This window comes from Myotis yumanensis, unplaced genomic scaffold (assembly GCF_028538775.1).
Source record: "Myotis yumanensis isolate MYYU_CA2020_CCGP unplaced genomic scaffold, mMyoYum1.0.hap1 SCAF_5, whole genome shotgun sequence".
In the NCBI taxonomy this organism is placed as follows: Eukaryota; Metazoa; Chordata; class Mammalia; order Chiroptera; family Vespertilionidae; genus Myotis; species Myotis yumanensis.
In genome coordinates, this window is record NW_027223756.1 from 21,493,070 (window position 1) to 21,510,710 (window position 17,641).

The window sequence follows — 17,641 nt, forward strand, 5'->3', positions numbered from 1 at the left end:
CTTGGTGGGAGTATCAATTGGTGATACCTCTTTGGATAGCAGTTTGGCAGTATGTGAAATGTACAAACCCTTTGTTCCATCAGTCCTACTCTAGTAATCTACCCACATAAATATCAACTCAGGTGAGCAAGGTAGAAGTTATTCAGCAACTACATTTATGACAATAAAAATTTGGTAACAACCCAAATATCTACCAACAGGACAATGGTTAAATAAACCATAAACCTGCCCTGGAAAACAACTCTATGCAGCTATTAAATATATATATGTATATATATATGTATATATATATATGTATATATATGTATATATGTATATATATATGTATATATATATATAAATTTGCTTATATATGCATAAAGGAATTATGCAAAGATCCATTAGAATTTTTAAGTGGTTACCTTAACCTTGGGGATTGTAGTTGTAATTGAGCAAATAAAGGAGCAAGGTTGGGAAGATCGTTTTTATTGTATAAAATTGGGTGTTTTAAAGATTTTTGAACCATGTAACTATGTTACCCATTCAAAATTTCAATTTAAAAATTTGTTCTCTACATATATCTACCTGGACTTCCACCCACCAGTGCCAGCTCTGGCTGTGATGCCACCTGGGGCAGTTCTGAGCCTTTTCCATGGGGCAGAACTTCAGCCATCTGTAGAGAGGCCTCCCCAGGTGTTACACACCTGCCTCCTAACACTGTTGCTGACAGCATGTGGTTCCCCCCGACCTCACTGCCCTTCCTATGCTAGTCATCAAAGCTGTTCACCAAATGTCTCTGCTTCTCCACTCCTAGACACATGTGCAGGATAGCACATCCTGGCCTCCTGGTACTTGGATAAAGCCATGGGAATAGTTCTGGCCCATGAATTATGAGAAGCGATGCATATCTTGCCACAATTAGTGACAAAATTCTGACCATTGGCTACTGTCAGCTTGGATCCCAGAGTGAGGATAGTGCAAAGAGCCCCAAGTCACCCTGCAAGGAGGAAAAGGAAGGTATAAACTTTTGTGGTCTGAAGCCACTGAGAATTGGGAGTTGTTTGTTTCTGTAGCATAGCCTAGCATAGCCCTTGCTGCGACACTCCTGAAGCTGTGTGAACAGCACCAAATGGAGGTGAGACCTCAACAGTCCCTGACCTTGGGGTCCATGCACCAGGAGCAAATTCTCACTGGTCATTCTACTCACACCACTGCCTCAATGATGGCCTGGATCTCCCGCTGCAGCTCTGGCTCCCTTCGGTACGACTCCACCAGCAGCAAGGCCTGGTCATAGTTGGCACAGTAGACCTTATAGACTCGCTCCAATTCCTCTTGGAATTCCAGGAATAAGTTACCTGACAGTGGGAAAGCAATAAGGAGTTCACAAAGGCATGTCTGTATGGCCCCTTGCTTGGGACAGGGAGGTAGTGAGGAAGACAACTGCCAGCTTAATCCACTTTCTCGCCTTGGGCAAGTTACCTCATCTTCCTGAGTTTCCATTTGTTTCATTTTACTCCCATCATTTTGCCAGAAGGACTGGGTGACAGAATGATGTAGAGCTCAGGCTAATGCACTATGAGTACTTAATAAATGGTAGCTATAATTAGAGCAATAGTATTGATAAGGCTCATATTTGTACAGTGCTTTACAGTTGACAAAATGTGTTCATGTTATGTCTTTACAGTGACTGTGTGTGCCAAGTACAACCACTAACCCAATAAGCATGCTATGCAGCACACACATGCTATAGCACAGCCCAGGAAGTGACAGGCATGGATGGGTTTCAGGCTCAGGGAGAACTAAGGCCAGATTTCCAGTCAACCCTTTCCCAGTTGTGCAACCTGGGGCAAGCCTCCATTTTCCCATCTATAGATTGGAATAGAAATAGTACTCATGCCCTGGCTGGGTAACTCAGTTGGTTAGAGCTCGTCCTAATACGCCAAGGTTGTGGGCTCCATCCCCGGTCAGGGCACATGTAGGAATCAACCAATGAATGCATGAATAAGTGGAGTGGCAAATCACTGTTTCTCTCTCTCCCTCTCTCTCTCATTTTCTCTTTCTCTCTCTCTCTCTCTCTCTCACTCTCGCTCTCGCTCTCTCCCTTTCTTTCTCTCCCCACACACACCCTCTCTCTAAAATCAATGAATTTTTTTAAATTTAAAAATAGTACTCAACTCCAAGTGTTTTTTTTAATGAGGATTAAATGAAATAATGCATGTAAAGCATTTTACACAAATTTCATTCACCAAATATTTACCAACTGCTTATTTATTGACTATATGCCCAGAACTATTCTAAGCTCTGTGAATGAAACAAAACCCCTGCCTCATGGGACTTATATTCTAGAACAGTGGTTCTCAACCTTCCTAATGCCACGACCCTTTAATACAGTTCCTCATGTTGTGGTGACCCCCAACCATAAAATTACTTTCATTGCTACTTCATAACTGTAATTTTGCTACTGTTATGAATTGTAATGTAAATATCTGATATGCAGGATGTATTTTCATTGTTACAAATTGAACATAATTAAAGCATAGTGATTCATCACAAAAACAATATGTAATTATATATGTGTTTTCCGATGGTCTTAGGCGACCCCTGTGAAAGGGTCATTCAACCCCCAAAGGGGTCGCGACCCACAGGTTGAGAACCGCTGTTCTAGAAGAAGACAGACAATAAGTAAATATCATACATATGCCAGGTAGTGATGAGTGCCATGAACCAAGACAAAGCCAGGAAAAGCCTTGGAGAGTGGTGGAGATCTATCTAGGGAAGGCTCCCAGGAAGCCTTTTTACCAGAGATCTCCACTAAGAGACAACTTGGGTGTAGCCGTGAGACCTAGGGAGCTCCCACATTCTCCCCAACATGGATGCTTCCACAGGAATGTGACTGATGCCAAAGGAACTGTATCCTATCAGCATGGCCAGGGACAGGGGCATGCCAGTAACTGAGGGGCAGAGGAAGACAAACTCTCAGAGAGTAGGACTGTCCAAAGTAGCAGGAATGCCCAGGACAACAAAGTAAAGACTTATTTCCTTTCCTCTTGTCTTTCTCCAGTTACAGATTGTAAAGGAGTAACAGCAACAAAGAAGTTACTCCCAGTGTCAAAGGGTACTCGACCTGTAGCTGGGATTAGTGAAAAAGAAGAGTAAGGGAGGCAGGATGGTCAAGAGCTAGGGTTCTAGAGTCCGGAAGAGCTGGGTTCAAATCCTCACTCTCCCTGGTCAAGCTGTGTGGCCCCGGGAAAGTTACTTAACCTCTCAGAGCCTTGGGTTTTTCTTTAGTAAAATAGGGATAATAATCATCAATAAGTAATGGTGTCATGAGAATGAAAAGGGCTACTACATGTTAGGTACTTGTACTCTCCATTTTGTAAAATGGTGGGTTGGACTAGATATTATTGGAGGGTCCTGCCAGCTCTGACATGCTAGGTTCCAAGGGTCCCAAACCCAGGCTCCCATTAAGCTGCATTTCCCTGGAACCCTGGACACAGTTCAGTAAGGACCCCATGCTGAGGACAACTCCACAGGAATCTAAGGCTGACAGCTGCCCTGTCTTTTGCTTACCAATTAGCTGCACTTGTTTCTCTTCCATGGCGTCTGTCCCCTGAAGATCCTGAAGAAATCTGCTGTTCACCTTGATGATGTCATCAATGTTTGAGAACAAGACATCCAGATCTCCCTGTGGCAGCTGGGAGGAACAAAGAAGCCATGGGAGGTTGCTGGGAGGTCAGTGGCGTGACTTGATTTGTAGGCTTTGGGGAACAGTCCAGAACACTCATGCCCCCAGGGGCCCATCACTCTTGGGAAGATTGCCCCAGTGGAATGTTTGCAAGGACTTTGAAATTTTATAAATTAGGTTATTTCCATTATTCTACAATGGAAAGCTAAGCTGGGGTTTTACCCTAAGTCTGCTGCCAACTATCATTTTTCTTCCCCCAGTTTCCCCATCTGTCATAAAAGGGTGGAAAGTTGGGTTTCTTTCCAGCTCTGATATACATGACACCTTCCATCGTGACCTTGAGATGTATTCTGAACTCCAGCCCCTATTAACTAGGCTATACCACTGTTAAAAAGGATGTGGGGCCCTGGCCAAATTGGCTCAATGGTTGGAGCATCTACTCTCAGACCAAACAGTCTCAGATTCAATTCCCAGTGGGGGCACGTGCAGAGAGGCAACCAATCGATGTCTGTCTCTCTCTCACATCGATGTTTCTCTCTCTCTCCCTCCTCTCTCCTTCCACTCTCTGAAAATCAGTGGAAAAATATCCTTATGTGAGAATTTTTTAAAAAGGATGCTGGACATCTATAGGGTGTCCCAACAATATGTATACACACTTTGAATAATTATAAAGGCAGTGTTTATTAAAATACATTTCATTTTAAAAGTTGAGCTCTCAGCTATTAAAGTGTGTGTACATTTTGGGGGATATCCTGTATTTATGTGCAGGGATATACACAGGAGATAGATATGTAGAAAGAGATGAGATGTCCTGGATGCAGGACCAAGTGGGAAAAACGAACTATAGAAAAATACCTAGAGTATGCTCTTATTTTTGTTAAAATAAGTAACAATCTATTCTTGTTTGTTTAATGCCTACAGAAAAAAATCTTAATTTCTGGAGAGTAAAATATGAGAGAATTTTCACCTTCTATATTACCTACTTTAGTATTTCATTCATTTAAGAAACACTAATTGTAGCCCATTATATATATGTCAAGAACTGGGATATATTGCACTAGTTCATTTAGTTCAGTGGATAGAGCATCGGCCTATGGACTGAAGGATCCCAAATTCGATTCCGGTCAAGAGCACATGCCCCATTGCGGGCTCTATCCCCAGTAGGGGGGTGCAGGAGGCAGCCAATCAATGATTCTCTCTCATCATTGATGTTTCTATCTCTCTCTCCCTCTCCCTTCCTTCTCTGAAATCAATAAAAATATTTTTTTAAAAAGAACTGGGATATATTGAACTAAATGGTCTTTGTTCTCAAGGAGCTTACATGTTAGGGAATTCTTGAAGTTTTATAGAGAAAGCTTGTATTATTTCTGCAGTCAGGGAGAAAAAAGGCATAAAAATGAGTACTAAAATAGAAAGCTATCATAGTAATAACCTCTCCCTTCCACCATCCCCCAAATGAGACAATGAGAATGTAGGTCAGTTTAAGTATCTGCTCTAAACTTGATAAAGGGCTATTTTACCCATCAGCTCACTTAATCCCTGAGGTGATTACCCCTCTCCCCATCCAGCAGATGAACACACTAAGGCTCCAGGCCTTGCTGAAGGTTACATGGCCAATAAATGGAAGTACAGGGCTTACATCCAGGTGACTTCACATCCACTATGACTTTCCGTCCATCAAGCCTGTTCCAGAAGCCAATGTGAGAACCTAGGACCCATTTTGCCCCTAGAAAGACAGGCTGTGTGCGGCTCCGCCCAGGTACCTGCTTCAGGCGGCCCCTGATGTCCAAGGCGCAGAGCCGGAGCATGTGCAAGTAGGAGACCTCGGTGTCAATGAGCTCCCTGATGGCCAGCCTCTGATGGAGCGACCACCTGTCCTCAGAGACCCGACTTTCTCCATCCGGACTCTCCGTCCTGGAGGATGGCTCATCGGCCCCACGATCGGCCATGCCAGCAGGTTCTGGGGAAGACAAGCACATGCCAACTCATTGCCAAGGGCTCTACTGGGACAGGCTGTCCCTAATCCAAAGGTAACTATTCACCCAGCAGCCAGAAAACATCTTTAGCTGCATTCAGAGTCAAGATGAACCGTGTATTAGCATTTGTGGGTGGGATCTGAACAACCTTAAAAGGTAGAACACAACTCAGGAAATTGTTGACATTTTAAATTCATAGCCCAGGACAACGTGCTTGTCTGGCTTTTCTTCTATTTTTGCCCCAGCTCTTGACCCAGATTTCTGTATCTGGTTCAGCTGAGTCAGTCAGTGTCTCTCTCTCTCTCTCTCTCTCTCTCTCTCTCTCTCTCCCCTCCACCCATACCCCCAGTGGTTCCCTCTTCTCTCTGACCCCTGTCTTCCCCTTTCAGGCCATACTACATGTCATCTGGGCTATTTCCACAGCCTCCAAGATCAACTTCCTAAATCCAAACCCCTCTCCCACCTGCTGCCACCCACACTCGTTCATCCTGGACATGGTTCCAGTTTAAATTTCCTGAAAGCAAGCTTGTGACTACAGTAGTCTCTGCTGTGAGATGCCCCCTGTGGCTCAGGGTCCCGCTCCAACCTCATTTTCCCCTTCCTGGACCACTCCAGTGAAAAGTTACATGCATTTCTCCATACCTGCATGGTCACTTCTGGCCTCTGCTTTTGCACCTGCTGGGCGCCCTCCTGTGTCCCTATCCTCCAACACTCATCTTCTCTGAGGCCTTTCCTGATCTTCCCAGCCAGATGTACCTTCTTTATCTCAAAGTTTAAAAAATACAAATGGCAATCGACAAGATGGCCTGAAAATCCTCCCTACCACAAAATATCAAAATGCTAGATCAGCTATAACAAGTTCCCTTATCACTGCATGGCAGGGCTTAAGAGAGTAAAGGAAATCAGCAGGGCCCCCAAACAGAGGGAACTGAAAACCAGAGCAGGAGAGCTGAGCCGTGCAGCTGTCCCAGTGGCTGGAGTGGGCAGGGCAGAGGGCATAGCTGAGCTCACTGAAGCGGGGACTCGGGCAGTAGTGCCCAGACAGGATCGGGAGATAGTCTCCTTCACAGAACTGGGGTCCCCAAGGACTCCGGTGAAATGGTGGATCTGAAACAACAACAACAACCATCCCCCCACCCACACAGGCCCTTCCTGTAGTACTGCTCTGGGGTTCACTCCTAGAGGCCCACTCTGTGGCCTGCTCCTCCAGCTCCTCACTAATTTGGTAAACACGTAATGCCCTCCGGTAAACCCCTTTCTGGTTAAAAATAGAATGGTTTGTGTTCTCTCCAGCTAAACCCTGATTAGTACAGGTAAGAACAGGTAATACATAAAAGAAAAAACTTAAATGGCTAACACACAGCTGAAAATATACTCAATTCACTAATAACTAGACAAATATAAATAATTAAAACCACAACAAGATACTATTTCACTCCCATCAAATTGGCAAAATATAAAAATAAAATGTTGGTGAGACTGTAGATGGAAAAATTGGTTGAAGGGTACATGGAACCTCTGTATTATTTCTTGCATCAACATATGTGTCTATAAGTATCCCCAAATTAAAATTTTAAAAAGCCTCAGATACCACTAAATCCCCTTTGATACTCTCCCTAATCCCATTCCTCTGTCACCTTTTCCAGAAGTTACTACTATCCTGAATTTTTACAAAGAAATTAATGCCTGTGCTGCACGTATATATCACTAAACAATAAGTAGCATTGTTTTGCATATTTAAAACTTCAAAAAATAGTATCATACTCTATGTACCCCTCTGGGACTTGGTTTTTGTTTTTTTCTCTCTTTGCAATGTTTATGAGTATATCCATGTTGATACATGAATACAGTATTCATGAATTCATTTTCACTATTGTTCAGAATTCCATTACATGGCTATACCACAAGTTATTTATCCACTCCCCTGGGGACATTAAAGTTGTTTCTAATTTTCTGTCATTATCAACATTGCTACCATTTCTTGTATCTTCTTTGTTTAACTCTGGAGAAGTTTCTTGAAGGCAAGCTATATCTAGGAGTAGAACTCCTTGGCCTGACAGTGGTGAGAAGTCTCATATACTGAGATGATAGTGTAAATTGTTACACTACTCTAAAGAGCAAATTGGCACTATCCATAAAATGCACACACTGTCAGGGGTAGCAATACCTGTATCGGACAAAATAGACTTTAAAACAAAGACTATATAACAAGAGACAAAGAAGGACCCAGCATTTCTACTTCTGGGTACTTATCTGAAGAAACCCAAAACACTGATTTGAAAAGACATATGCATCCCTATGTGCATTGCAGCATTATTTACAATAGCCAAGATATGGAAGCCACCCAAGTGTCCATTGATAGATGTAGTACATACGCACAATAAAATATTACTCAGCCATAGAAAAGAATGAAATCTCGCCATTTGTGACGACATGAATGGATCTAGAGGGTATTATGTTAAGTGGAAGAAATCAGACAGAAAAAGACAAATGCCATATGATTTCATTTTTATGTAGAAAATAAATGCATAAATAAACAGAAACAAAGACACAGAGAACATTTTTAAAGTTGTCAGATGGGAAGGGGGCTAGGGGTCTGGCTGAAAATAAGAGATTAAGCTATGCAAATTGCCAGTTATGATAACAGTCACAGGGATGTAAAGTACAGCTACAGGAATATAGTCAATAATATTGTCATAACTATGTATGGAGTCAGATGGGTATTAGACTTATCAGAGTGATCACTTCATAAGGTATATAAATGTCTAATCACTATTGTATACACGAAGCTAATATAATATTATATGTCAATTGTACTTGAAAAATAACACACTATTTTAAAAAGACAATATCACAACCAGAAGATTGACATTGATGGTCAAAATACAGTACAGTTCCATCACAAAGATCCTTAATGTTGCCTTTCACCCTTGGCTCCAGCCCCACGCCACCCTTTTACCCCTGGCAATCAGGAATCTATTCTTCATTTCTGCATTTCAAGAATGTACGTAATCATACAGTATGTATATATGAACCACACAGTATGGAGCCTTTGGGACTGACTTTATTAAATCAGTTGTTGGGTGTATCAATAGTTCCTTTTTATTGCTGAGCATCTAAGATGTTTTATTAGTTTTTTAAAAACTAAAGTAAATATGGCAAAAATGTTAAAATTAAACAAAGCTAGGTGGGGAGACCATAAGCGTTTGTTTATTGTTCTTTGTTCTTTTCTTGATAGTTAAAATATTCCCTAATATTTAAAGTGGCATGCATCCCATTCAGCCTTGTACTTGGGTTATTTAAGGCTACGCCTCACCTTCCTGGCTAGACACTAAGCTCTGAGAGACAAGATGAGCACCAATTCATCTTGTGTCCTCCTCTGTGCCTTGTGATACTACATATTTGCATACATAAATGGTCCTTTTGGATGCATTAGTAGCAGAAGTTTCTGTCCTGTGCCATAAACACTGACCCATGGATCAGAAAATATGTAAAGTGAGTGTTTGGGGACAGCGAGGTTGTTCAGAAGGCAAAGGGCCTAGAAAGGTCCGGGAACACATCTGTCTGCTGCACAGATCTATTCCAGCTCCTGAACACTGCCTGTGGTCTGCTGACCTGTCCCTGGCCTGAAACACTGGCATTCACCACCCCATGCCCAGCTTCTCTAGAAAGATCCCAATAGGATTTCAGGAGAACTACTCAGATCCCACTATTCATAACTGGTGCTAAATAAACAAAAAACATACATAATACTTTATAGGGAACTTCTAAATACTAAAAATAGCATTAATTTGTAGTTAGGTTAATTGCAAGCTAGACCCTCAAGCAGGTCTGGCAAAAGCTCTCCATAGCAGCTCTGTTTTATAGAATTGCCTAGTCCAGACATTTTCTAGAAATGCTTTATTCGTTTTTAAAAACACAGAAAGTAGATCAGTGGTTTCCAGGCAGAAGGGATAGGGGCTTAAGGCATGGTGGCTACTTGGTGCAGGGTTTCTTTTGGGGATGATAAAAATGTTCTAAATCTCTTGTGGTGATGGTGCACAACTCAGTGTCTATACTAATAACCACTGATTTGTACACTATAAATGGGTGAATTATAGGATGTGAATTATATTGCAATAAAGCTGTTACCAAAAAATTATTCTCTGCTGGCAAGGATACGGAGAAACTGGCTCTCTCATACATTGTTGGTGGGCATGTAAAATGGTACAGCCACCCTGGCCGGTGTGGCCAAGAACTAGAAACAACAAAATGTTTTTATAGATAAATGTAATAGGTGAATGGTGGTTGTTTTTTTAAATGTGATATATCCAGTATCACTGAATACCCAGAGGTAAAGTGAACTATTGATACACAGCAACAATGTGGGTGGCTCTTGAGGGTATCATGCTGCCTGAAACAAACCAGTCAGAAATGGCTACATATTGTGTGACTCCATACATATAATGTACAAAATTATAGAGACTGAGAACAGCTTAGTGACCATCTGGTTAGGGATGAGGGTGAAGGGCAGGTAACTATTCTATTAAAAAACAGCGCCAGAGTGGACTTTGTGATGATAGAGCAGATCTATTCTCTTAACTGAGGTGATGGTTACACAAATCTACACACGTGATAAAATGTCATAGAACCATCATACCCATATAGTACACCAATACCAATTTCCTGGTTTTGATATTGTGCTATAGTTAAATTGTAACCATTGGAGGAAGCTGCTGAAGAGTACACAGAATCTCACTGTACCAGCCTTACAACTTCCTGTCAATCTAAAACTGTTTCAAAAGAAGTTAAAAATAAACAGAATCGTATATAGCTTAAGTGATCCACTATCTTTACAACATTCTCAGGACAAATGCAGCTTAAAAGCCCGGGAGAGCAGGCTGGGTGCCCTTGTTCGTTTTCCTGGTGGCCTGGTAAGGAGGCTTGCCTTGGAGAACACACTCAGGGAAACGCATCTTTCCCTATAGTCCGGTCCATGCGCCATCCTGAGATCTCCCTGATGCCCTGTGAGAGCCAAACAGGAACTAAAATCAGCCTGGCAGCAACTGCTATTGACTCTAAGACAGGATAAAACAATTAACTCCCTCCTCCTCTGGCTTCTCCTCTGTCCACACTGGCACAGAAGAATTTGGGCATTCACAACAAATATTTGGAGCAGCTACTTGATGCCAAGCATTCTCCTAGATCAGGGGTGGGCAACCTTTTTGTGAGTGCGTGCCAAAACCAGCAAAATCTCTGACTCAAAATTCTTCTGCGTGCCAACCCTAATTTTTTGAGAACATGTTACGCCTACTTGATATCTCTTAAGGTGTACGTATGTGAAGAACCTTGAAGAAATAATAAAATTCATTCGAGCGACAAAAACACAGTATATGATGATGAAAAATACATTTATTTTTTAATGTATACATATACACTGATAGTCCGACAGAAAACTTTATGACTCCTTTTGATATTATCAGTGGGACTTTTGCTGCTGCATCACTGATGACAGAGATTTTACATCAGGTTTATATTTTGTGACCTTCAGAGATATGCACAAGCTACTACTTTCATCCTTTAGGCTACTCCTATTACGAGACTTAACAAAATTCATCACTGAGGACTGGTGCAGCCACTATGGAAGGCAGTATGGAGGTTCCTCAAAAAATTGGAAATGGAACTCCCATTTGACCCTGTGATCCCACTACTAGGAATATATCCCAAGAAACCAGAAACACCTATCAGAAAGGATATATGCACCCAGATGTTCATAGCAGCACAATTCACCATAGCTAAGATCTGGAAACAGCCTAAGTGCCCATCAGTAGATGAATGGATTAGAAAACTGTGGTACATCTACACGATGGAATACTATGCTGCTGTTAAAAAGAAGGAACTCCTACCATTTGCAACATCATGGATGGAACTGGAGAGCATTATGCTAAGTGAAACAAGCCAGTCAATGAAGAAAAAATACCACATGATCTCACTCATTCATGGATAATAAAGACCATTACAAACTTTTGAACAATAATAGATACAGAGGCAGAGCTGCCTCAAACTGATTGTCAAACTGCAGTGGGAAGGCCAGAGAGAGTTGGGGGGCAGGAGGGAGGGGAGTAAGAGATCAACCGAAGGACTTGTATGCATGCATATAAGCATAACTAATGGACATAAGACACTGGGGGGTAAGGGAGGGTAGTGGTTTGTCAAGGGCGGGGGGGGGGGGGGAAAGGATACTTATGTAATACCCTTTGTAATACTTTAAGAGGAAAATAAAAAAAAAAAAAAAAAAAAAAAAAAAAAAGATATAAAAAAAAAAAAAAAAAAAAAAAAAAAAAAATTCATCACTGAGAACAAAGATTCACAGGTGGATGTGGATGGAAACATGGAGAGTAACGCTGTTGCAAAGTTTTTTAAACAGAAAAAATTTTCTGGAATGGCATTCCAAGTCCTCAATAGTTCGTTTTCAACACTATTGAAATTGCTCTTCCCCTCTCTCATGAATCCATGCCTATGGTCTGTAAGATAACTTGTTATGTAAAATTATTTATTTACCTAAGATGCACCTACACTGAATTTATCTGAAAAATAAAAAAGTTCATATTAAGAAAAAAATTGTAAATGGAAGATTATAAGAGAGGGTTTCGCGTGCCAGCAAAAGTTACTGGCATGCCATGTTTGGCACGCGTGCCAGGGGTTGCCCACCCCTGTCCTAGATTCTGAGGATACAAAGATCAAAAAAACAATGACTTTACAATAAATCCTTAAAGGTGTAACCATTTAAAATATCTGTCTATTTGTTCCATGTTTCACTCCTCTGAAAGAAGAGGAACCAAATAAATAGAATGGACATCCTGATTATTTCATCCCTTCAAGACAAAGGAAGTAACGGGAAAGTAATACTCCTAACCCAATTCTAACCAGTTGGAAGAACTGGAGAAATGAAAGTAAGAGGATCTACATGGAGAAGTGAAACCATCATCTTGAAGTTCTTTTAGAAAGTAAAATGTCATGGCAAAGAAAGTTGAACATCCATCCTCCTACCTCAAGTTTTAGAGGTAGGTCAATTTAAACATTTAAGAGGGAATAAAGGAAGTACCCCCCCACCCCCCTGCAGGTTGAGACTCTAGGGATTAGGGAAGGCTGTCAAAAATAAAGTTCAAGCATCATGATAGCAGGAGGCACTGCGAAGGTTTGGAGCCCAGATCCTGGAGCCTGAAACCCTGATTTCAAATTCGGATTCTTTAATCAATTGGCTGGCTGGGATAATTATATAACCTATCTTATAATTAGATAATACATGTAAAGCATCTAACAGAGTGCCCAGGACATTGTAAGCTGTCAATAATAGTAACTGTTGCTTTTGCTATTATTGTTAAACTAGAGGCCCGGTGCACAAATTTATGCACAGGTGGGGTCCAGCCAGCCTGCCTGGATGGTGGCCGATTGGGGCTGGGCTAGTTGGGGGGAGGGGCCACAGGTGGTTGGCCGGCCAGCCCCCCCGCCCCATCGGGGTGGGGGGGGGGCAATTGGGAGTTGGGCCAGCTTGGGGGAGGGGCCACGGGAGGTTGGCCCTCTGCAGTGGGCATCATAGCAACCAGTCGTTTTGGTCATTCTGGTTTTCCGGCATTCCAGTCACTGGGTTTTATATAGAGATTGGAAACCATTACATTACCATGGATCAGATGAATGAAGAAGCTGTTTAAGGACACTTGACTGATCATGTTGAAGCAGATGGTGAGAACAGGTAATCATGACGATAATAATAAAAACGACACACCAGAGCCTGACTGAGAACACAGCTGACACCAAAGAAATGGAGCTGAGAGATAGAGGGACCATGAGACTGAGCCCTGATGGCATTACTCAGTCCAGCCACGATGAAATCTGATTCCCTTTGGATTTTTTTTAATATTTTCATCCCCCACCCTGCTTTGATGTAATCCATGCTGAGTTGGGTTTTGGTCACCTAATTAAAACAGATGGTCTGTCAACCTTTGGAAAAGGAAACAGAGCCCTTGAAGCCAGCATAGCGGATAACAACAACAAAAACAGGTCATGCTAAGCTATCCTGATTTCTTTACTTAAAGTTAACTAGATCAGTAGATCAAAGGAATGCTGTAAGCTAGTGTAACTGGACCAGCAAGGTGTTGACGTCAGTTTCTCCTGGCATCCTTATGAATAAGGAATAAGGAAAAGAAGGCTGAAGGTGGAAGAGGCAATAGGACAGTAATGTGGACTAGTGGATAAAACTACCAAATTCAAAGAGCATTGATCAGTATCAACCTCTGGGATCTGCCCTGTGTTATTAAGGATATCCCTTAGTGCTTTCTATCTCTAAGACCACCTGAGTCTAAACCTCTATCACCTTTCTCCTGACTGAATGCACAGCCCAAGCGTGGAGTGGTCATTCAAAAACATGGAACTGCTTGCTTTACTTCTCTGCTGGAAACCCAGACAAGTCTTCCTTGACTCCCATTCCCCTTCCAAAGAACTACTCCTTTCCATCAATAGTTACTTTTCTTGTTTTACTTGTTTTACTGGTTCATTCAGTAGAATGTAAGGTCACAAGGCCAGGGATCATGTCTCTTTTATTCATCAACACATTACCTAGTGTCTACTATAGCTTTAGCACATAGTATGTGCTAAACTAGTTGAATTAATACATGAACAAAATGGATAAACATTTGGCAGAATAATGATTAAATTGCCAATGACACTATTACAAGTGGAGTTAGACTAATATGATCATACACATAACTCTTGAAAGCCACCAAAAGTTTGAAGTCAATTTTATATAAATGGAATTGTACAGCATATACTCTTTTATTTTTTTGGCCTGGCTTCTTTCAAAAAAATTATTTTGAGGATCATCCTCATCCATATTGTAGGATGTATCAATAGTTCATTACTTTTTACTGCTGAGCAGTTTCATTATATGGATATACCACAGTTTGTTTATCCACTGGTCGTTTCCCATTTCTCTTTTACAATAAAGCTGGACCTAGGAATGGAATGTCTGTGTCACATGATAGGTGCATATTTAACTTTTTAAGAAAATGTAAAACTTTTTTTCATACCTCACCTGAGGATATGTTTTTATTGATTTGAGAGAGAGAGAGAAGAAAGCAGAGGGAGAGAGAGAAACATCAATGTGAGAAAGAAACATCAATCAGTTGCCCCGCCCCCCCCCGGCATGTGCCCTGACTAAGGATCAAACCCGCAACCTAAGATGACACTCCAACCAACTGAGCCACACCAACCAAGGAGAAAATATAAAACTTTTTAAAGTGGTGGTGCCATTTTACATTCCCACCAACAGTGTATGAGTTCCAGTTCTTTCACAACCTCATTAACATTTGGTGCAGTCAGTCTTTTTAATTTTAGCCATACCTAATAGGTATGAAGTGATATCTCATCATAAATTTAGTGTGTGTTTCCCCAATGATTCATGATCTTGAGCATCTTTTCAAGTACTTATTTGCTACCCATACATCTTCACTGGACATCATGGGCGGTTTGCTTATTTGTTAGTTGAAATTACAAAAGAGGCTCTCACTCATTACATAACTAGACAAAGAATACAGAAATTTAAAAGAATTAATAGTATCCCACTACTAATCCCCACTGCCCAACACATGTAACCAAAGGTGTACAGGAATCACCAGGAGCACTTATTAGGCATACACATTCTTATCCCTAGCTATTTGCCCTAAGCCAGCTTTCCCTGGCTATAATTATGAGGCCTAAAATGGTAGAGAAAAGAAACAACACTGCATTTAGTAAAAGCCGTTCTTTTTATAGATAGGCCTGCCCAGGCCCTGTGCCCACAATTTTGGATCCACAGATTTTTAAATTCTTAAGCTTGTCAATAAACAAGCTATAGACTTGGGAAAATCATGGTCAACAAATGCCAGTTTGCCTCAGTTGCAACATCCACAGACACCCCCCTCCCATTAGTTAAATAAAAAGCCATTTATTTGATCTAGAAGGGAATCAACCAAAGCACTGTTTTCCATAGCAAGCAGCTGACCCAAAAGGGATGTGAGCCAAATGCCAGCAACTCCTGTATCCTGGCAGGAACTCCGCTGAACATTCACTGCCGGGCAAGACTGGGTATTACCCAGGTTCCCACCTATGTCTTTCTCTTTCCTCTCATTTAATAATTATAAGTGCTGACCCATTCACAGAGGGAAGTGGGGCCCGATAAACAGTCCTTGTTAGAATGTCTGGTAGCTTCATGGGTTTTTTGTTTGTTTTCTTTTCTTTTGTTTCCTCTCTTTCTTTTTAATGTCTGGTAGTTTCTACTTTCAGCATGTGACCTTGGGTCAAATATTAAGTCTACTGCATTATCCTAAATAAGTGCACTCTCATTTAGATTACTACCACCAACGTATGTGCTGCCATTTGTAAGTCATAACAAGGTTGACTTTGTGTTCGCAGGTTTATAACGTTTTCAAGTTTATTTTATTTTGGATACAGACCAATTTTCTCCAGGTCATCACCCTTTCCAAATGGCACAGCTGTGATTCACAGGGCGATGGGCACTTACTACGAGCTCAGTACTCTGCATTCATTCTTAAGTCTGTCGGTAGCTGGAAGTATAAAGCGGACAATCTTATCTCCATTTTACAGAGAAAACTGGGCCTTGGAGAGTATAAACTATATGTCCAAGATTACACAGCTGGTGACACCAGGACGCTGTCTGGGCTCACAGCAGATACTCTGTAACCAGCTGCTTCCCCTTAAAGGAGAAGATAAACTGTTCTGAAACTGGGCAGCTGAGTGACAGCCTTTAGCTATTCCTGACAGCAGGAACGCTTCATGTCAAGTCTGAAATTGTGTGCAAAGTTATGTGTGAGTCCCTCTGGGGAGAGGGCACCCCGATTTCTAAGGGGTCAGTGATCCCAAGGTTAAAAACCAGTGCCTGGGCAGGCTCACTTCTCCCTTCCCCTCTAAGGTCCAGGGGCTAGTGCCCGGCGTTCTGGCTTCCAGTCCCAGCGCTGGCACTATTTTTCTGAAGGCCCTTGGCCAAGGCAACTCACCCAGTGAACATCAGATTTCCCGTTCGCTTGTCCCCTGGCCTTGCCGGTCTATTTATAATTATACTTCCCTTGGCAGGGATTCCTTAGCATTGTCTGTATTATTCCATGGGTTCTTACTAAAAGTCGGCCCATATCCTACTGAAGTAGGCAGGGATCAACAGAAACAAGGAATGATGAGTCTTTTCTAGACCAGCTTCCCTGTCTAGGGCCTCAGTTTGCCACCTGGAAAGTGACTCGGTTGGGTCGCATGGATCAGGTGGCTCGCGCTACCTAAGGCTCAAGACACAAAGCTAACTTCACAGCCACCTGGGACTGGGCGTCGTAGCTCCCGCGCTCCCCCACCACCCTTCTCAGATCTGACAGCAGCTGTTCGCCCGCACCCCTCCCGGGCCCCGTGCTTGCCAGGCAGACTCACCGCGCGTGCCAGGTGCCGGAGCTCACGCGCGCGGAGCTCGGCCGCCCGGGTGACTGCGCAGCCAGGGCGGAAGGGGCGTCAGGCTGCCGGGACCCCGCCACGCCGGGCCTCTGAGCGCTGTCCCCACGGAGGGCGCGGGCCGACACAGCTCTGCCCACGCTGCGCGCGTGCGTGCGGCAGGAAGGGGCGGCCCGGTCCCCCGCCTTTGTTAATTGTCTAAGTGCACCCAGGTTGTTTTCCTCTCCGGCTCCTGAGAGTTGGCTCAGCTGAGATGGCCCAGCTGCAGCAGCAACACCCCTGAGCGGCCAGCGGCATTGCAAGTGGGTGTTACCGCCGCGCCCTGGGGCACACCCACCCATGGCTTCTCATTAAGCAGCCTTGTCGTTGGGTGTTTTTGTTTTTTTTTTTGGTCGTCACCCCCAAAACAGGGGCGGGCACTTGATGCCTGGATCACTAGATATCTGTTCTCTTGCCCGAATTGCCAAACGTTAGGGCTGGACCTTAATTTAATTCTGCGCGCCACCTGCTCAGTACCTCTGGTTCTTGTCCCAGCTCT

At 42.7% G+C, this 17,641-nt stretch overlaps 1 protein-coding gene across 2 annotated transcripts in view; it reads right to left on the reverse strand.

Annotated features, from left to right (window-relative positions):
• The window catches only part of ARHGEF37 (Rho guanine nucleotide exchange factor 37), a 35,319-nt gene extending 17,983 nt beyond the window's left edge, over positions 1-17,336 (reverse strand). For both annotated transcript variants that reach the window (XM_070414623.1, XM_070414622.1), the window contains exons 1-4: positions 17,086-17,336; positions 5,428-5,624; positions 3,550-3,673; positions 1,187-1,334 (exon numbers count right to left, since the gene is read on the reverse strand). In XM_070414623.1, the coding sequence (XP_070270724.1) occupies positions 1,187-1,334; positions 3,550-3,673; positions 5,428-5,613 (458 nt within the window). In that variant the 5' untranslated portion in view covers positions 5,614-5,624; positions 17,086-17,336. The remainder of the gene's footprint in view (positions 1-1,186; positions 1,335-3,549; positions 3,674-5,427; positions 5,625-17,085) is intronic.
• Positions 17,337-17,641: the final 305 nt, after the last annotated feature.